At 44.4% G+C, this 21,450-nt stretch overlaps 1 protein-coding gene across 1 annotated transcript in view; it reads right to left on the bottom strand.

The window, feature by feature from the left end:
* Nucleotides 1-19,581: 19,581 nt before the first annotated feature.
* LOC147685264 (uncharacterized) overlaps nt 19,582-21,450 on the bottom strand; it is a 342,295-nt gene continuing 340,426 nt past the window's right edge. Inside the window, exon 17 of the mRNA XM_086941156.1 lies at nt 19,582-19,772. Coding sequence (XP_086797282.1) covers nt 19,636-19,772 — 137 coding nt within the window. The 3' untranslated portion in view covers nt 19,582-19,635. The remainder of the gene's footprint in view (nt 19,773-21,450) is intronic.

Here is a 21,450-nt window from a genome sequence, read left to right as displayed (position 1 = left end):
TTCCCAGTATAAGAATTGGCTTGGTAGTTTGGTTTGCCCTGTTCCCATCATGCACTGGGACAGGAACAGACTAATTTGCATATAGCCAGGTTCTGAGCTGGGATGGTGCAGTGAGCTAAAGAACAGTGTTGGATCTAGCCCTGATCTCTTGACTGGGTGAGAGTATTCTGCTTAATTCAGAAACTCTGTCCATCACCACCCCTTGTTGTTAAATAGTTTGTGGCGCCTCAGCACAATGCCCCATGCGTCGAAGGTTAGGCTCATGGCATATATCCTATCTACTAAGGCTTTTGAGGACCAGGTGGTCAGAGACTCCTCGACATCGGGGGAGTTTACATTGGTTTTAAACTCTATGGATAGAAGGTCTTGTGATGATATTCCTTCTAATTCTGGAATTTCTTTAAAGAGCCGCATCAAATTCCCTCGGTTCAAGATATCTTATCCGCCATTTGTACGATATTCTGGTACAAATGTCAGTTTTTCGGGGGTTTCTCCTTGTATTGGAGTAACTAGATTGTCTTCTTTTCCTCTTTGCCCTCGATTATTTTGTACTATTCCTCCATTCGCATCAATCGCTCTGTTCCGTTGTTCAAGGGAGAAATTGCTCCTTACTGTGTCCAAATAGTTCCATTCTATTTTGAATTCTTCAAGTTTGTCACTCTATGTATGCTTTGATAATTGTATAGGCTCGGAGTGATGTTCTTTTTGTGGCAACTTACATGTTCTCCCTTTTTCATTTATCCTTATATTTATTGGGATCCTTGCGCTTAGCTCTACGTTGTGTGTTTTTTCTTTTACTTTTTGATGTGAGGCGGTTTTACCTCCTTCATAACTTTCAATGGTATGTCTTTCCTCATACCTGGGAGAGGTTTGGGCCTTATTGTCTCTCTTCGCTCCTCTATCCTTAGGTGTTGGGTTTTCGTGCACCCACTGTCTCGTTCCTACCCATTCTTCAATTTATGTTTGGCGTGGTTGCTTTGAATCCCCTTTTACAAGGGTTGGTTCTTTACATGGTTGCTGTTCAGTTTTATTTTCTTGTAAGTCTTGGCTCTTTCTCTCTTGTTTGCTCTCTTGCTTTGTAAAGATTGAAGAGTTCAAGGATTCGTGCTGCGAATTACATTCGTTATCTACTCCTGATTGATTTGGTTGCTCTATAACCATAAATGAGAAATTCGATGGGTTTTTATCCCACGAGTAATTCTCTTTCTTTGTCATTGTTTGATTAATGAAAATAGGATAAATATGTTCATTTACAGGTGGTTTATCATTACGCTGCACCCTACCCTTTCTGGCCCGTGTTCTTTGTCTTTTTCTAAGCTTAACATTCTTTAAAGTATCGCTCGTACTTTGTGTGGCATCAATTTGGTGGACTCAATGATCTAAACATGTCTCATTTGCCTTTTGTTCCTGGTCATCATTTACACTTGGATCTTTAATTTCGTTAAATCGCCTATTTTCCTCATTAGCCTCCTTGACCCCGTTGGGACTCACGTTTTAGTTGTACCTTATCGATGATTCTACTGCCCCTAAGATATCTTTAAATATGTCGGGCAGATTTGCCAGTTTGTCCACTAGTTTGCCACATACACAACTTGGCTGGGTTTGGGGGGTATCTATTTGTTGCACCCTGTCTGCCCTCCCGGGTATAAGGGACACAATGTGGTCCAGCTTGGTGTTTATACCTGAAATGTGTCCGGCGATGAGGTTTATGAGATCTCTCTGTCCCTCCATTTTGTCCGATTGGAAGTCCAGGGCCCTTATTGCCTGATCCAATGTGTTTAACAATGTTTTACTCCAAGGAGCCTTATGCAACTCTCCAGACGATGTTTCTAGGTCCTCTGACCCTTGTTCGAGCCTGCTCACGGATGACATTGTTATTGGAGATAACAGATTTAACTTTTTTGGCCAACATCTGTCTTCTTCATACATGCTTTCTGATTTGTCAGGTTTATTATCTGGGCATAGTGGTGTAGATTCCAACCTTTCTTATCCACCCCGTATTCGTCCTTTTTCAGGATCTACTGATACTCTGCATCCGCCTGGTGGATCTTGTTTTTAGCTAGGATCTTCTTGTGTTCCGGATTGACTTTGTGCTTGATTTGTGTGTTGAGTTCCAATATTTGAACCAACCTTACCTCATTGGATAGGGAGAAGGAGGTTGACAAAGCGTCGTCTTGTATGGTGATATGCCCGACCCCAGTTTTATTTTTCTCGCTTGGGCAGATTTTTTCCTTCTCTTCATCCCTTTTATTTGTTTTTATAGTATTTTCGAGTTTTGAAGGATTGTATTGGTGTATCTGGGCTATTGCCAAAACCGGTTTACAACACAGGGTTTTGCTATTTGTCTCTGCAGTAGTTTGGGGATTTTGAGAATTTTCTGTTGGTTTTGGCCCTTCTTCCTAGCTTGTCTCAGTAATTATTTGTGTGGCCTTCTCCTCCTTCTCTCTCCATTCCGATGGATATTGGCTGTTATTAACCCTTGACGCAGGTGCAATTGGACTTGGAAGATGGGCTTGTTCCTGGGTTGGTGCGTAGATGGCAGCAATTGGGTCCTTTAAAAAGAACATTTTTTGTATCCCGATGTTTTTCATTGGGCTGCTGGTAGAACTTTCAGGAGCTGAGACCAGCCTCTCTCTTCGTCGTGTGGCCTTTTTTTTGTATTCTTAGCTGGCCCTTGATCTTCAATTTTAACATTTTTAATTTCTTCGATTACCTCCTGTCGCACTTTACCTGATCTCATAGTTTTTTATGGGTATTTACTTTATTATCTTTGATAAAAGCACCCCTGGCTAGTACCCCCGATTTTTTGAATGTCAAGCAATAGGGTTGGAAACCCAATGGCGCGATGTATACTATTCCCCCTGTGCGCCGCCCCTTTGACTCGTAATTCTGGATGAATTTCGGGCGGGGGCAGGGTACAGTTTACAGAAGTGTATGACACCAAAGACAAGTAAAAAGTCAAGGAGAAAAGGTAAAATCAATCGGGGAGTGTCCAGGACAGAAAATGACGCTTTTACCTTTAGGTCCGGTAATTTCCCTGCACTGGGTGATTGCTAGTGTTGTTTTTGCTCTCCCTCGCGAGCGGAGCTCACGGGGGGGGGGGCGCAGGCTGCACCTGTCCTAGACGGGTTGCCTCTGCAAACCACCCCCGGCTCCTACTTCGCGGCTACCGCTAACGGCAGTCGCGCTCGCGGATTTCTTGGCGTGCACTACTCTGTATCAATACCAAACAAGCACTGGCGTTGCCAATAGGTCTCGCAGTAGGAAGGTTGGAGCTATTACAATTGCAAATAACGATGCCTTTTATTTTTATTTTGCATGTTAAAAACATAAAGGGCTTTTTCATTTACAAAACCAATATCTCCAACTTTCCTACTGCGAGACTTATTGTGCACTGCACAGTGTGTGTGAAAGTGGCACTGCGTGGGTGTGAGTGGCTTTGAGTGAGTGTCGTTGCGTGGGTGAGTGGCGTTGCATGTGTGAGTGTTGTTGCATGGGTGAGTGGCGTTGCGTGTGTGAGTGGCGTTGCGTGTGTGATTTGCGTTGCGTGTGTGATTGGCATTGCATGGGTGAGTGTGGTGTTGCGTGTGTGAGAGTGGGCTTGCGTGGGTGTGAGTGGCGTTGTGTGTCTGAAAGTGGTGCTGTGTGGGTAAAAGTGGCACTGTGTGGGTGTGAGTGGCGTTGCGTGTGTGAGTGGTGTTGCGTGCGTGAGTGGTGTTGCGTGCGTGAGTGGCGTTGCGTGCGTGAGTGGCGTTGCATGTGTGAGTGGCGTTGCATGTGTGAGTGGCGTTGCATGTGTGAGTGGCGTTGCATGTGTGAGTGGCGTTGCATGTGTGAGTGGCGTTGCATGTGTGAGTGGCGTTGAATGTGTGAGTGGTGTTGCATGTGTGAGTGGCATTGCATGTGTGAGTGGCATTGCGTGGGTGAGTGGCGTTGCGTGTGTGACTGGCGTTGCATGTGTGACTGGCGTTGCATGTGTGACTGGCGTTGCATGTGTGACTGGCGTTGCGTGTTAGAGTGGCGTTGCGTGTTAGAGTGGCGTTGCATGTTAGAGTGGCGTTGCGTGTGTCATGGCTGGATTTTCTGATTAGATGGGATCAGCCCCTAGGGGCCCCTCCAACCCAGCCAGAACGTAATCACATCCCTCCTCAGGACCATCTATCCAGGCACCTGGGTACCTACCTGAGGATGGGGAACTCGCAATATACAAGCTCATATTATTAGAAACACCACTAAATCTATAGGGATACTAAGAATACTCACTGATTACTAAGGATATCCATACCCTACACCACACTCATACAACAGTTAGTCTCGCGGCCACTCAGACCCAGACTGATCTACCTCAGGGCAGACATGACACACAATCCGGTGCGTCTACACATGGGCCTGCAGAACCCAATGCTCTCTTTTCCAAATGATCTACAATCCGGCAGATCTCCACGCCAGTATCCCCCCCTGACGCTCTCACTTACGCAAGCCACAATCCTGTGGGTATACACGCTGGTGATCCAACCCAACGTTCTCACTAACGCCGCATATCAACGACGACCACATTCCTATGAACACCTTCAGTTATATGTTGGGAAGTCTCTCTCCCTATTCACTAAGGGCTTGCTACTACAATATTAGGAGTTAGCCAATTAATATAATGTACCTCTTATTCTTGGCATCATAGGTCCACTCGCTCCCTATTTATGTGATCACCACTTACCTGATTGGGGTTACTCATCCATTCACGTAAATACTAAACACCTAGGAGATACATTTACCTGGATTGAACAAGAATACAAGGCGCATTTCAGTTTACTACAAACTGGGGGTTTTATTAGAACAATATAAACACCTACACAGATCTGTAACTGACAAAGACTATAGATAGAACACACCGCTGAAAGAGAAAAGATTAGACATACAATAGCCTAGGGAATAAGGACAAGATTAAGATGCAAGTGTAAAGTAAACTAATGTGATGAAAACAATATCACCTGATTAGTGTGAAGTCTTGTTCTAGCTGTCATCTGGGTTCCTCTGTCGTCTGTGCCTTGGCTCATCTCAGACTCTCTCTCTCTCCTGCACCCTAGGATACACCTCTGCGCTGATCACTTTGCACTGGACTCCTCTCCCCCACGAACTGTCTCCACCTTCCAGCTTCAATCTAATGGTTCCTGCCGCTCTAATGCTTTTCATTCCACTAGCTTGTTCACTCTGTCTCTGCGCCAATGTCCAAATAACTCCAGCTGCTCCCACAGATTAGTCCACGATCTCTCCTCCGTCTCTTCTAAAAGGCATTACTTCAGACTCCAGCTATTCACACCTCCTCCTGATAAGTAACTGCTTCTGACTGCTACCTTCAGTTTCAGCTCACTATTCAACTCAGCTCTCTCCAGCTTGAACCCTCTCTCTCTGCCAACTCCACTCGACTGCTTACCACTCCTCCACCTCAACACGACTGACTGACTCCGCCTCTGCACTTCACTGATATAGAACGCTGTTTCCTCATGGAAAGTTCCAGCCATCAGCCTGCCGCCCACCAGATCTCTGCATCACCTCGCATCAAGGACACACACCCAGCCGGCCGGCCTTTTGTTGTGTCTTCCACACAGAGAATAATACAGCCTACCGATAAGGGCTGGCCCAGACCGGTTCTCTCCAAGTGAAAAACAGCTTTAACTATAAACTTTACCTTTACCCTGAAAAGCCTCTCAGCTCTATCAAGATGGAGTCCCTCTAGTTCTAGGCCTGTAGGCCTGAAAGGAATGAAATACCCCTTAGCTCTGTCAGAATACCTACATAAACCATACCAATGTGTCTAGTATGTCAAAGCCAATAGGCAATAGACAGGTTAGAGTCAAGAATAAGGGATCTATCATCATATTAAGCAGCTATCCTCTTCTAGGTCTGGAAGAAAGGGCTTAAAAGGGCCAACACAAGCTAAGAATACCTATCCTAGATGTGAGCAAGACTAAGATCTATATCACTGCTAAATAGAGCCAAAAACTCTGCCATAACAGCGTGTTAGAGTGGCGTTGCGTGTTAGAGTGGCATTGCGTGTGTGATTTGCGTTGCATGTGTGAGTGGCGTTGCATGTGTGAGTGGCGTTGCATGTGTGAGTGGAGTTGCGTGGTTGAGTGGAGTTGCATGTGTGATTTGCGTTGCGTGTGTGAGTGGCGTTGCATGTGTGAGTGGCGTTGCATGTGTGAGTGGAGTTGCGTGGTTGAGTGGAGTTGCATGTGTGAGTTGCGTTGCGTGGTTGAGTGGCGTTGCATTGTTGAGTGGCGTTGCATGGTTGAGTGGCGTTGCATGGTTGAGTGGCGTTGCATGGTTGAGTGGCGTTGCATGGTTGAGTGGCGTTGCATGTGTGAGTGGCGTTGTGTAGTTGAGTGGCGTTGCGTAGTTGAGTGGCGTTGCATGTGTGAGTGGCGTTGCATGTGTGAGTGGCGTTGCATGTGTGAGTGGCGTTGCATGTGTGAGTGGCGTTGCATGTGTGAGTGGCGTTGCGTGGTTGAGTGGCGTTGCATGTGTGAGTGGCGTTGCATGTGTGAGTGGGGTTGCATGTGTGAGTGGGGTTGCGTGGTTGAGTGGCGTTGCGTTGTTGAGTGGCGTTGCGTGTGTGAGTGGCATTGCGTGTGTGAGTGGCGTTGCGTGTGTGAGTGGCGTTGCGTGTGTGAGTGGCGTTGTGTGTGTGAGTGGCATTGCGTGTGTGATTTGCGATGCATGTGTGAGTGGCGTTGCATGTGTGAGTGGCGTTGCGTGGTTGAGTGGCGTTGCGTGGTTGAGTGGAGTTGCATGGTTGAGTGGCGTTGCGTGGTTGAGTGGCGTTGCGTGGTTGAGTGGTGTTGGGTTGTTGAGTGGCGTTGGGTTGTTGAGTGGTGTTGCATGGTTGAGTGGCGTTGCATGGTTGAGTGGCGTTGCATGGTTGAGTGGCGTTGCATGTGTGAGTGGCGTTGCATGTGTGAGTGGCATTGCATGTGTGAGTCGCGTTGCGTAGTTGAGTGGCGTTGCATGTGTGAGTGGCGTTGCATGTGTGAGTGGCGTTGCATGTGTGAGTGGCGTGGTTGAGTGGCGTTGCGTGGTTGAGTGGCGTTGCATGTGTGAGTGGCGTTGCATGTGTGAGTGGCGTTGCATGTGTGAGTGGCGTTGCATGTGTGAGTGGCATTGCATGTGTGAGTGGCATTGCGTTGTTGCGTGGCGTTGCGTGGTTGAGTGGCGTTGCGTGGTTGAGTGGCGTTGCGTGGTTGAGTGGCGTTGCATGTGTCAGAGGCTAAATGTAGCACAGGGAGACCTCCAGCGGTAAGACAATCAAAAACAACTTAGAAAACATTTCACAGTATGAAAAGATCAAACTCATGAACGAGCGTGATACACCTCAGCTAAAAATCACGATAAATAACAACACACATTAGAAGTGAAACTGCAAGTACAGAAGGACCAGCTTTGCTTGTTTAAAACTCAGAGGCAAAAGAAGAGGACATATGTACTTATGACATATGCTCTCCCACTTCAGGCAGATGAGTGTAATGTGTAAAGCGTCTTGTGGAGCAACCATGTCACATGAGCAGATCGTGGAGTCTGAGGACTTATGCCATCCCGCTAAGAGTTGTGGCAACAAATGAAATAAATAAATAAAACGCATACACCATGAAGCAGACACAGGGACGTGGACACCGCGCTAAGCCAAGAAGATAAAGAATGGCAGCCGAAGCAAATACAAACAAGCAGCAATTGGCCACGGCCTGCCTGCGAGGCTCAAAGTGTTAGAAGGCAGGTCTTGGGCAGAGGCAGAGTACTGACGTAGGAATGACTGTGAGGCGCATTGGTGTGAAGCACATCAAAGGGCTTCTCCTCCCCTAATTAGGTGAGGAGAAGCTGTTTCGGGAAACTGAAAGTAAGGCCGGCCTGCGGCCGGCCATGAATAATTAGGGGAGGAGAAGCCCTTTGATGTGCTGGGCTGGCCCTGAATGCGCGTGCATGTTTAATCACGTGGTTCACGTGAACTGCATGAAAACCGCGGGGCTGAAAGCCCTTTGGTTTGACGATGTTTTCGCCACTTGAATTCTCGCTCCGCTCGATGCGCTTGCGCACATCGATAGGTCGCGAGACCTAAAAATCCCTGTACCCTGGACTGGGATTAGTGTTCATCTAATCAGGCATGCCATTATGCTGGAATTTATGTACTTTAATTCCTAAGCATCCGCCCTCTGAAAACGTCAGTCTAGGTGTGTGACCTCAAACATGCCAGTCTGTCCAAAAACAAATCATTGTTTATTTGAACGTGAAAACTAAGGGAGATCGTCCAGACGTGTTTTTCAACTCAACAAAAACCACCAGCGACTGTTCAACTGAAACAGTGCACCATCCACACTTCTAGTGAAATAAACATAGAAAAAATGTGTGATGAGGAGGAAGGCACCTCACGGGAGAACACCCTCGGGGCCTTTAGGCAGGGAAGTACCCATTTCTTGCCCCTTTCTCATCATCGGTTGCCGTACCTCCTCAAAGTAAATGTGTCCCAACGCAAAACCATACGTGTCATGTGCATATAAACAGGTGCAAGACAAACAACATCCAAGGATTCACTCCTTGGTATTAAAACAAAAAAAGTGTCTAAAATCAACCGACACACCAAAGTTACAATTTTATTATTAGTTATGGTGTGTGCAGGTGAATTTAAAAAGGTTGGTAGCTTAACCTTGCATACCAATACCCACCGCCAACATGTTTCACTGCCCTACACACTTATTGGCAGATTCATCAGGGCTCACCACTTGGTCGTTGCACCAATATTGGACACTCTCATAGTGGAAACTGTTGAGTTGAAAACAAGCCATAATTAAAAACCATATAATGGGAGAACTCTCAAAGCCTCAAATATATATGTCACCAATACAACATCTGATTACCCTTATCCAGCCAAATCCTCTCGTACCAGCTGGAAGAGGACAGAAATTCTTTGTCGATTGTCACATCAATCTGCCTGAGAAAGGGGCAAGAATTGGGTACAGCCTGCTGCTGCTGCCTGTGCTCACCTGTAGCCGTAGCCTTTCTGCCTCCTGCTCCCGCTCGCACCAGCTCTCGGCCACCAACGTCTTGCGTCTCTCGCGGCAGTGTGGTGCCCGTACAATCTCCGCTGCCACTACCGCTAAGGCTGACGGCTGGCGGCACGCGGCACCCAGCACTTCCGCAGCTCCGCTACTTGCTCTCACTCGCTCTCGCGTCTCGTCTCACGTGGTGGGGGAGGAGCACTTCGACAGTGAACAACCAGCAACACCAACCCCACAACCCTATCTTTCCCCTTAGCCTGTATTTTCTCCGCTCTTGCTCCTTATTTATTTCTCCCCGTCTCCACCTTCCTCTTGTTCCTTTTCTCAACCTCTCTTCAATCGCTCTTCATCTTTTTTTCTCGCCTTCTTTTTCTTCTTGGCTATTACACATCTTCTCTCCCTTTAATCTATTTTGACTCCTGCATCCCTTTTACTAACATTCTTTCCTTTCATCTCTCTCATCACCCCTACCCATGCCATCTTAGTTGCCCTATTTTCACTCGTCCTCTCCTCAGTCCCCTCTTTATTCTGTTGCTCTCTCATTTTGCTCTCACTGCACAGTTTCCCCCTTTTCTTCGCCCTCTTCATGGACCATGTTTTACTCTGTTGGTCGTCCTTTCTCTCCCTCTCCCTTTCTCCAGTCTAGCCCATGTTTATCTGGCTCTCCCTTTCTCTTTGTCCTATTCTAGCTCTCATTTTGTAAAGTTCCTCCGTTGCATTTTGGATATTGTATGTGTTGGTGTTTGTGTTTACATGGAAGGGAGGGCCGGAGTTGTTTTTGTTTCCCTCCGTGTGGCTCTCAGTAAATGTTTGTACTTACAGGTTTTTGCGTTTCTGGCTGCAGAATTGTCTAAGTTTACGTATATTGTGTTGATGTGTATGTGGCTGTCTGTGTGAAGCATGCTTGCACGATGGTGTGTGAGTTTGGGTGTTTCTAATTTGTTTACACAGATTTTCATTTTCCTGGATGTATGGTGGTGTCCATGTTTCTCTTGGTATGTGTGTTTGTTGTTGGTTGTGGCAGTAACTGCATTTGTCAGCTTTTATTCGCTGCCTATAGCGTTGGTGTGTATGTTCTGCTGTCTATTTGTTGGTTTTTGTCAGTGTGCGTATTGCATGTTTGATGTGTTAGTGTGTTTCAGTTAGTGTATGCGCATATCCTTGTTTGTTACTACGCATCTACATGTGGCAGTGTTTGAATCATTTTCTATGCTGGTCTGTACTGGTCTGTTCTTTTGTAACTGTTTGTATTTCTTCCTGTTTGTGGCCATCTGTCCATGTGTATGTGTGTGAGAAACACAAAGTTGCCGTGGGTCTACTTATGTGTGCTAGCCTGTGTATCTGGGTGTGCTTAAGTGAGAGAGAATGAGAAACTGTTGTGTGTATGTGTTCTTCCGTTTGTTGATGTTTCTACATTTGTTGTTTGCGTTTCACCAATTTTCGGATTGTGTTTGTTTTCCTCCCTATTTTTTGCTGTGTGTGTCTATTTGTCTGCCAGTGTGTGTCTGCTTTGCTGAAATTGTTTGCATGTATGTGTGTGTAGAGCTGGGTATTTTGCTTAGAGTTTGTATATGTTGGTTGGATTGTTTGTTCACCCTACTTTAAGTGTGTGTTTTTTGTGAGGGTTGGCCTCTTTTGATATACGTTGTCATCTACAGATATAAAAATGGACGCTTGAGGCCCAGACACTTATGATTCCAGCATACTGCTGGAATCCCATGAGACTTGGCTAGGTAACCTGAATGTTAGTGGTTTGCTTGGTTAACAGCAATACTATTTACATAGGTTACAAAGAGTAATAGGAACCTGGACACGTGGTGTCTTCTCAACCATGCAGCAAAAATAATTACTCCGGAAGTGAAAACAACCAATAGGGTTAAAATGCAATTTCTATTACAATGGCAGTCCTTCTAATGGTTTGTTGCTCAATTACGCATAGTTGCAATGTTTATGCAGGCTTGCAAATTAATTATGACATCCCCGAAATTGATATCCCATGAACAGACCTGACTTTATAGTTTATTATTATGTCATTACCAGGCTATCAGGTAGCAGGGGCGGCTCTAGGCTCATGGTGGCCCTGGGCAGGGAGCGTAGGTAGAGGCCCCGGCCGGAGCCCGCACCATTTCATAAGAGCCTCAGGGGCCCCAGCCGGGGCCCGCACCATTTCTTAAGAGCCTCAGGGGTCCCGGCCGGGGCCCTGCACCATTTCTTAAGAGCCTCATAGGCCCCAGCCGGGGCCCACGCACCATTTATAAGTGCCTCAGGTCTGGCGTGGTGGCCCCTGGGGTTTGGTGGCCCTGTGCAGGTGCACAGCTTGCACATGCCTAAGGCCGCCCCTGCAGGTAGCATTGTCATGGCTGGAAAGGCCGTCATTAATAGTCCTTATTAGCAGCTGGCAAGCACGAACAAATCCAGCCTTGTGGCAGTAATGTGCAATAATGTGGTGCATCGCCAAATACTTATATGGTCCCAAAGGCGAGACCGATTGCAATGCAAATGCTTGTTTCCCTTTTCCTCAGTAGGGGAGGAGACAAGGGCAGTTTTCACAATTATAGAGGGAAACAGTGTATAAAACCCCGGGATTCAGTTGCTCGGCAGGATGTTTTTGTTTCCAGCAGACTCCATGCTGGTCTGCTGATTGACCTGCCTTTGAACTCCAAACACTTATTTCACAAAGAGTGCACTCATCACATCGGCCCTAAGAAAATATATCAGGCGATTTTGATGGTTTTCTTTTCTAGGAGAGTGACAGAAATTCAAATGCAGGCTCTTGTTAGTCCTTAATAAGATGTCAGATGTGTACTAAGTGTTAACATTTCTAATAGTCGCCTGGGCTAACATTTTACATATTTGTACTGTAATAGACTTGCATCTTTTATGGTACAGATAATTGTCAAATAAAGTTTTAAAATATATATGATTTCGGATGTCTTTGACTCTCAGAACAAAGTGGAAGATCCTACAATCTAAATTTACTTAGCAGCGTTCCTGGCAGTTGTGAGGCAGTCTCCATACACATAGGGTTGGGTTTCCCAGCTCTATGGAACCCCAGGCTGGCTACACTACTCTGATTGTTAAGGGAAAAATAACCAGGGCAGCTAACAATCTTTAAGCTCACATCCCGTTGAGAGACTCTTGCTTGCTCCATCTGCTGAGCTGACCTTCAGTTACTCCAAACACTGATTTTGTCCACATCTATGTCATTGATGGGGGGGGGTTATTTCTTATGACTGGGTCCTCCCACAGTTACAGAAGCCTTACTTGGATGATCAGTATGTGTTCCTTGAGTGAGAATTTGATAGAAAACCACATTTTGAAAAGGACTTCTGTGCTATGATGGGGCTTTCCTACAGTGTTAACACATGCCTGGGTTCGAAGACGGGTGTTTTCTTGGTGAACTCTGGCACTTTTGTGTTTATCCAGAGTTCTGCTGATTTTACTCAACTTCATCTACCAGTCCAGCTTCATGTCAGTACATGTCTACCCTGTGAAGATACTCTGTCCTGGCAGGACGTGTTAGACAAGACTGGTCTCTTTGATTGGTGGATCACTGCACTGCTGCTCAGCTGCAGCAATTGGGCATGGACATTAGTATGGGTATGGATTTATCAATGTCTGCCTCTCCACAAATGTAATTATTTGCCATTTGTAAAGTGTGAATTGCTCTTCAATAATCGCAACCAATTGCTATTTTTGTGATGCAATTTTCTGTGACTCTCAAATATTTTACAGCGTACCTTTGTACATATGGATTTATGATTGAAAAATATGCCCACTTTGCAAATCACTCTTTTGATTTCATACATCTTTCCATAGTTTCAAAAAACAATGAGGTCTAATTTGTATCAATACTTGATGGTACAAGATCAAAATCTCTAGAAAAGGTGTGGGAAGACTGGGTCACGATATGGCAGTGTTTCGAGGGTACTTTTAATTGAGATCCTGTTCACTCATTTGCTTTCTCTTCTCCAGGTGACTTGATACCACCTTGGTAGGAAAATAGCAGGGATAAAAAATATGGTGTGATCCTCTGAATGGTAGACTTCAACTCAACAGTGACAATAAAGGTCTCTGCAACCCCCTCAACCTTTCCGGGCTACATGCTGCGCTGTGCTCCATGTAAATCTAATGTATTCAAAGACGGCACCCTGACGTATCCGCAAGCAAGAGTTGGGATACAATACGAGCTGGCAGCTCTGCCTGTGTCGTTGCAGTGTACAGACCCGCAGATGAAATGGAAGGTGCCCAAGGTAGGGGCATATGAGCGGTGGACGTGCCATAGATATGCTGCCAGGTAGATGGTGGACCATGTCCTCTCGGCTACTGAGGACACAGTTTCATCTCATCTGGTGACTTGACTCAGTTCTCTATACATGTCTGGAGAGTGCTGCGTGTGGCTCTTCCAGTAGTCCCTTCCTTATCTTCAGTGCGCAGGAGCCATTTTCTGTGAGTTGCCTATAAAGGATTAACCCACTAAGGCTAAGAAAAAGAGCAGCAGTAGGATTTCTTTGCATCAAACAGGCAATGTAGAAAAACACATTGAAGGACTTAATTTGTTTAGCCTGCTGGAAATCTATAGCTGGCAATACTGGTGTAAACAATGACCTGCACTCTCAACTGATAGAGTCTGCAGTGAGGAGCATAGAGGAGAACCTGGAAGGCCTGTCGGGTTTTAGTTGTTGAGCATAAATTGAAGGGGACTGAAAATAAAATGTCGGTACTGGAAGGGCAAGCGGTGTAAGTGGAGGCTAACTTGAAAGAGCTGAAGTCCTTCCACTCGATTGCGGTGCGCGACCTTAAGAGCAAATTGAGGCATTGGATAACATGCAGATGGGTATCATCTTAGGGCACTGGTTACCCTGGCTGAGATTTTCCTCATGCTCTTTTGGAGAAGTTGGAAAGATGTTGGCAGACAGGCTTGGGCCGTAGTGGGATGCTTAGAATTACCTTATTCTGAAGGCTTTTAGAGTATTCCTGAAGCTAGGCAGAGAGGCATGGTGATGGTGTGGTTTGCGCATCAGACTGGAGGGAGTGAAATTTGAGTACCACACAGTACTGAAGAAAAAGGAGATGTTAGGAGAGATGCTTTTGGTGTTTTCTCCTTACCTAAATTTGAACACCTTGGCAAGGTTAGGGAACCATGTGGGCAGCAAGTCAGCACTAGAGGCAAAGTGTGAGGTGGCATCTGTGGGCTTTCCTGTGTATCTTCAAGTGGAGCACAATGTGAAACATGGATGGTATGCTTGCACCAGGTAACAATACAAGGCTCTCCTTGAAAACTTGGATCCCAGTACAGTCTCACTCTAGTGTGTTGGTATGCCAGGGTTGCCTTGTGTACTCCTAGGGCCTCATTTATGAAAGCCTTGCGCCACCGGTGCCTCACTTTTAACATGGGAAAAAGTGACGCACCAGTGGCGCAAGGCTTTCATAAATGAGGCCCCTAAAATGGGCGTCCATTTGCTTCCTGGAGGCTTTCCGGGGTGCTGGGGTGATTTTTGTAGGTTGATGTGGCGTTATAATTGAACTGCAGTAACATTTGCATTTTCCTGTTGTTTCACTGATGTTTTCGCTTCGTTCTCGGTCCCATCAGGAACTGTTAAGACAACCCTGTGGATACACCCTGTGGGAAGGCACAGTTCCAATATTTCATTTGGCCATTTCTTCATTTCTTCTGTCTTTCTGGATAGAATCGAGTTGTATTTTAGGTGAGCACTGAAATATTGTGGACTCGAACCATGACAAAACCAATGTTCTTGTCTGGTTTGACTTTCTCGTATAAACAAACAGATTTAAACCTAAGAAATAGCTGGAAAACAATCTCACAGAGTGCCCATCAGTGGTTGCCTTCGATCACATTACATGCCACATATTTGCTTTTCTTTGACGTACGGTTAGGTCACCCCTCTAACTTAATTTGGTATTTCAGTGCAAAATGTATGCAAAATGTGCATTTCTCATACCACAAAGGGGGAAAAAATTCTTGTCACCAAAAGCCCGCCATTTCTAGGTTACTATATCCAGTGGGAACTGCCCTTGCAAGCTATGATTCCCTAATTAATAAGAACAGGCAAAGCCAGTAGGTCTGGCTGAAAACACATACATGCACTAATGCCATCTGCATGTGTTAGCACTTTAAAGCTTTACCGATTGGCTTTACCGATGCTAGGTGTACTCTGAATTACAGGGATGTTCTGTGTACCGGCCTACACCATATTTTGTTGTTTAATCATCCTCTTTCGACTAGCAATAACGTCTCTTTAGGCCACTACCTGCAATTTGGCGACAATCTTGGGGCCTTAGTGACACTGTTCGGTCACTGTATACAGTGGCCTGAATAAACACAACCTTGCCTTAAGGAAAAGTCCATATGCCTTAGAAATGACAGGGGTGTGGCCAGAACAGCCCTCCCCAAGTCTCACAAACATACTACGAGGGCCATGTATGCACCAACAGTCTGCCTTCTAGAGATACTGTGCTTGTAGCACACACTCAGCCACACACATGCCCTGCTGCTTAGTTTCCCTTCACCTTTAGAACTGTGTACTAGGGTGATGGAAGCCTCCATTGCAGTTTGTGCTGAACAAACAAGCATTGGCCAAGCAAATAATTGTGACTTTAACATACTACCGCATGTAAACACATTCATTCACAAATGCTATTTGAATGCGTTGCATGCACAAATACTGTCTAACATATTAAAACATTCTTATTGGCTTTGCCAGTGCTGGGTTAAAGGGTAGCGAACATTGATTGCTTTTTGTACAGAATGCTTGCAGGGAATAAATAATGAAATGTGCCAAACGGTGTGATCATTCAATGCACATTTCAGATGAACTAGTCCCTCATCCAAACCAGTGGTAGCACTTCCTGGATGGCTGAATCATACACCAACCACAAGAGGCGGGAGATTAATAGCCTTCTGGGTGGAGCTAAAGCCCTCTCTATGTATATGTTAAAGAATTGACAGCAAGAAGACTTGTAGACCAGACCACTGCACTGTCAAGACAGACCTAAAAATTATTGCTTTATGTACATAATGCATTTCTGAGGTAAATAATTGAAACTGTGTCGATTAGGCATAGTTTTGATCTTTAAAATAGCCCCTCATGAATTCTAATTGGAGCGCTCAATTGGAGGCGGGATGATACACTAAGCAGCCAATAGCTTGAGAGGGAAGGGAAACACCTTTGTGGGTGGAGCCATAGCCCAATTTATGTATATTTAATCGAACTGGTAAGAATAGGCCTTACAGACTGCAGCATTCACAATCGATAAGGGACAGACCTGATCTATTTTAGAGTCTTATTCCTCTGTTACACCATGCAGTAGAAGAAAACGTTGAAAGAAGGTTTCCGCCTTGAATGTCTGACCAGTGGCAAATGCATTTCCACCACTGGGTCAGAGAGTTTAGAACTGCTCAATTACTTCACTTCCACCACTCAAAACACTGTTTCCTGAATGCTGAAGGATTTTATAAAGAACAGTATTGGTTTAACAAAAGTGAGAACTTTATTACTAATCAATTCCATTTTCTTAAGTGAAATTACAGTTTACAGCATTTTTATTCACGTGGAAATCAGGAAACAAATTAGAAGCAAGTTCGCTGTTACTCAATATGTGCAAATATTAGCAAAAATCCTGCATTATTTTTTAATTCTTAAATATTTAAAATAAATAGTGAGAAACTCATGCCTGTAAAGAACATCTTTAGTTGCACAGATCATCAAATCAAAATAACACACAAACTGGCTTAGTAGTCACCCTTTTGTTGCGGTCCGGTTACCTCCATGCAATGACCAGCATGTTTTTCTAAGGACATTATTTCCATGGATTACTGTAGTCTCTTGGACTCCTTAGATGTGGTAAATATCATGTATTATGGTAAAATGAAACTCTTTGAGGTCGATAACTGACTTGACATGATGACTTCTAGTCACAGCTCCTTGAGGTAGTTGGGTCCTGGTCAACTTTACATGTTTGGTCTGCAAAAACTAAGTTCCTCTACTGCCCTGTTCTCATTTGGTTGGCCATCAACTTCTGCTCTTTGGGAAGAATGCAGCAAAGGCTCTGGTTTTACTGAGCAATTCTTTTGACCATCTGAGTTCAGGCTGCCAATGAGGTTACTGAGTGTAGGTCTCTTAGTATAACTGGACTGGGATAAGACTAAATGCAGATTCCTTTTCCATGGTGCTTCTACTGGCCATTTATAGGTGTCCTATCAACCACACGGGGTTTCTCTACTATATTCAATGAACCGACAAAATGATTGTTGCCTATGACATTAGGACCAGGCTTTGCATTGTGTCATTGTATAACCAAGGTCATCGTTCCAGTGACGTCCATATCTGAGAGGCCTAGTAACGTCATGTCTTCTGCAGTTTTTGTGCAGTATGAACCATAAGTGTGAATGTAGCAATCCAACCTATTCAGTACATGTATCATAGCTCGGACAACAACACTTTCCACTATGAAATATTGCGTTTCAATGTATATGTGTATAAATATATGAAGGGTTCTATGACTGATAGCTTTTATTCGTGGGAAAACATAGAATGCCTACTTCAGGCTTGCTGTAGACATCTTAGAATTACTCTTGGGTGAGATGAGTCTGCAAATTGGTAAAATCTACCAATACCGTAACGATTTTGGGGCTGTATGACCAAGTTCGTCTGGAATAGGGGCACCATACATCATGCAGTTGTATACCTCCACAATAACCTGAAAAAATCCTTTCACTGTACACATCAATTTTGCATAAACTGAAATATAGGTACTGGGCTATAGATACTTCGGTGCATTTAGGGACCCATAAAGCAGCATACGTTAAGGGAAGTGTGTGGGGGCCAGTGCAGACTGTAAGTTTTATGCCTTTATGCCACAACTCACTGACTTCCTACACACTGGGTGGGTATACAAGCATGTGGGTCTAGTTAGGCAAGCGTTATAAATTGTAGGGAAGTAGAACCACAAGTGGCTTGTAGTGTGTGTCCAAAATGAGGGTGTCAAGAAGATCCTTACACTTTGTGTAGTTTAGAGGACCATATGGCCATCTGACCAATCACATAGCATAAAGACATGGGATTAACCAGACTCCTTTCACAATGTTCAGCCATACGAGATTTTTCTGAGACTCCTTCAAATCATGAGAGTATATGGGTAGGTGGGGCCAGAAAAATAATCCCTATGATGGTGGTTCACAGCTACATGGGGCATGCCAAAAGTCCTTTGCCTGGGTAAAAATATGAGGAAATGTTGGAGATTGCATATGAACACTATAATCTAATCATAAATTATTGGCACATGGTACAGTCACTGGAAAACATCTGGGTCTCTTCATCTTAAGGATATTGTGAAATTTTACTGGTGCAGTCACTGTCCATCAGTGTGCTGGATATCAATCTTACTCCACTCTAGCGAATATAGTCTACCTGCACCTGAGTTCTCCACCATAGTGCAAAGTTTCTCCACATGGGACGAGCTACCTTATAGGGTGTGGACTCCAGCAGATGTTCCACCAATGGCAGTGACAGAATTTTCACTCCCACCTGTCGGCACTAGAAATGTCTCCCCCCATGTTATGGTGGTAGAACCCACATATGAGGGGTACATAGTATGCTGAGCGTGTTTTCGAGCATCTTACAGACTCCATACCTACCTTTTAGAAAAGGCCTGCCATCCTTTCTGTGGCAATATTTCATGGAAGCAATTCCTCTACAAATGGTGGTGAACTAGCCTCTCTAGATCGCCATCTGATCGGCAACTTGACGGCAAATCGAATCTGATCCATGGCAGGCTTGATGTAAGAGCTAGAAGCGCCCTCACGAGCATAACATCCACCACCATGCGGTATGGTCAGAATATCAGCCGGTTTTAGGTAGATATCCAGTTACCACGCTCTTCTAACTCAGCCTGATATTGTGCAACCCCATGGACTCACCCCGGGACGTTTTCACTAGTGTAGAAGTGCTTGTCCTTTTGGAAAAAGAGGGTACTCTCCACACCATACAGGCATTTAAAATTCTCTTTTTACAGTCCCAGAAGAAATTAAGAGTTAACTAAGAAAATAAGGGCACATTTCTCTATAGTTATATTTGTTCAAGGTGATCTATTTTTTTCATTGAAAATGTATTTAGCCTAGCATATAAAATTCTCTCTTGACAGCCGTTGAAGTGATTAAGAGGTAACTAAAAGAATAAGGGCACATCTGCCTAGAACTATATTTCTTCAAGACAATTTATTTTTTCAATTGCAAATATATTTAGCCTAGAATTCGACAACACTTGTGAATATGATGCACATTAAAATTTCATGAATGATTGTAGGTTCCCTGGCAAATCTTAATAAACAGCAGCAGGAGGGTCTACAAAAAACAATAGTAACAGTTTGTGAATTCCTATACTCTGGGAAAAAAATACATTTGCAGTTCAATCCAAACGGATTCTCACTATTTGGCAAAGACAAAGGGCAGTATTCCCTTTTGTACCATTTGATGTGACCATGTTTAGACCGATTAGTGCATATTTTCAAAGTCCACACTTTTAAATAAATATTCAGAAGATCTTATATAGTGGCGATGGTGAAAATCGCGTCACATGGTGAGTAGCTGGTCTCCGCTGGATGCTGGACGTTGCATCATGTTAACTCTGATCTCCGGATCTTGGATGTCAAAGAATGAAGGGTTTGGAACCAGAGAGCCAGGCTGTCTTGAGCGAAGGGAAGACACAGCTAGAGAAAGGGAAACAAGCAAAAAAAAAAGATAGCAGCTGCTGTCGCAAATAACATTCAAAACTGACCAATTATTTGACCGCCTATATTAATGCAGGCTGATAGTGGATTTGAAAATAGCCGATCTATTCCAGAGAGAAAGAAACTCAAGACCTTGACATTGATACATGCAAAAATATTCTGGCACAACACACTTCTCCTGTGATCTAGAGCAAAGACAGTTTTAAAGGTGCCCACAAGGCATTTTTCTTTGGGAGGAGGGATATCGTCCTACATTATAGGTTTTTATCTTTGACCCATGCTTTTTCTGGAATTGAGATTCCTTACAAATCATGAGACTTTCCATTAACAATTGAAACCCTGAACAGCAAAACTTGAGGCGTGGCTCGGGGAAGGAAAGTCTGTGCCACACTGGGGCATGTTGGGATAGCAATGTGGAGCATCTTAGTAACTCTAATGGACAGGTACATGTACAGTTCTGTATATATTGCCTTAAGTTGGCATTTGGCTGATTTCGAAGTGGCTCAAATTTTTCATAGCTAAAGAAAAAGAAGAGGCAGATGAAGCAGTTGGCTTAGGATCTCACACTTTGGTGTAGTGGGGAATCCTGTTCTCTGGGTTTAAGTAGCTATTATACCTCATTTACCTCCATAATGTGCATCAGTGCAGCTCTGATAACAAGAGGATGGACCAAGAAGGGTAAAACAACTTTTGGTTGCTAGCATGTAACAGAGATTTGTATAACATTCAGGTTAAAGCAAATTCAAATGCTGGTGGAGACTTTCTCAGTCTTTTCTCCATCTGTTACCAATTAAATAAATACATTTGAGTTGAATAATAATAAGACCTATTATTTAGGTGGAAGAGGTCCAATCGAACATTTTGGAAAACAGGACACCTGTCTCTGAGAAGTACATTTAGGTTATGCAGAAATGTAAACATGATAATTCTTAATGCCCCCAAGGTAGTAAGGTTTTGACTCCAGCATACCTTTAGATAGGCTCCACTCCAGTACACACACTAAAGGCCCATATTTATCATTATTTCACGCAGTGCAACGCAGCACATGACTTTACAGCAATTAGCTCATGGTTTCATCCACGAGTCTTGAGACCGATAGGGGTGAGTAGTTCGCTTCCCACTCCCTGTATTGTATAAACGCAAACTAACACTACTTCCACAGATATGCTACAGCGCCCAGAGCACATCACTTTACAGCAATGAGCTCACAATTTAGGCTCAGGGTTTAATCCCCGAGTCTTTAGATCAGTAGTGATGAGTAGTTAGCTTCCCACTCCCTATATACTATAAACGAATACTAAGAACAATAGTTACTTACCTGTAATCTGTGGTTCTCCAGTATTGGTGTCTTTCATAGATTCACATGCCTGAATCATTCCCCGTCGTCGGAGTGGGAGCCCACGGTACATAAAAAAGTAGTAAAATATACCCTTAGTACATAATAAATAACAATATACCCAACCAGGAAGTAAAGTAGCCCCAGCTACAGTAAATAAAACTTCCACATTAGAACCTATCCAGGTCATTATGTATGGACCAAACTGCAGCCAATCAGGCCACAGCTCCCACCAGAATGCTCTCCCCAGAGACCCAGGCTCTCAGATTTTGTAGCACCGGAGTGTACCGGAGTAAAGTAGAGATAAAACAGCCTGAGTGA

Source organism: Lissotriton vulgaris, chromosome 10 (assembly GCF_964263255.1).
Source record: "Lissotriton vulgaris chromosome 10, aLisVul1.2, whole genome shotgun sequence".
NCBI classification, from domain to species: domain Eukaryota; kingdom Metazoa; phylum Chordata; class Amphibia; order Caudata; family Salamandridae; genus Lissotriton; species Lissotriton vulgaris.
This window is presented reverse-complemented; position numbering and strand designations above follow the sequence as displayed.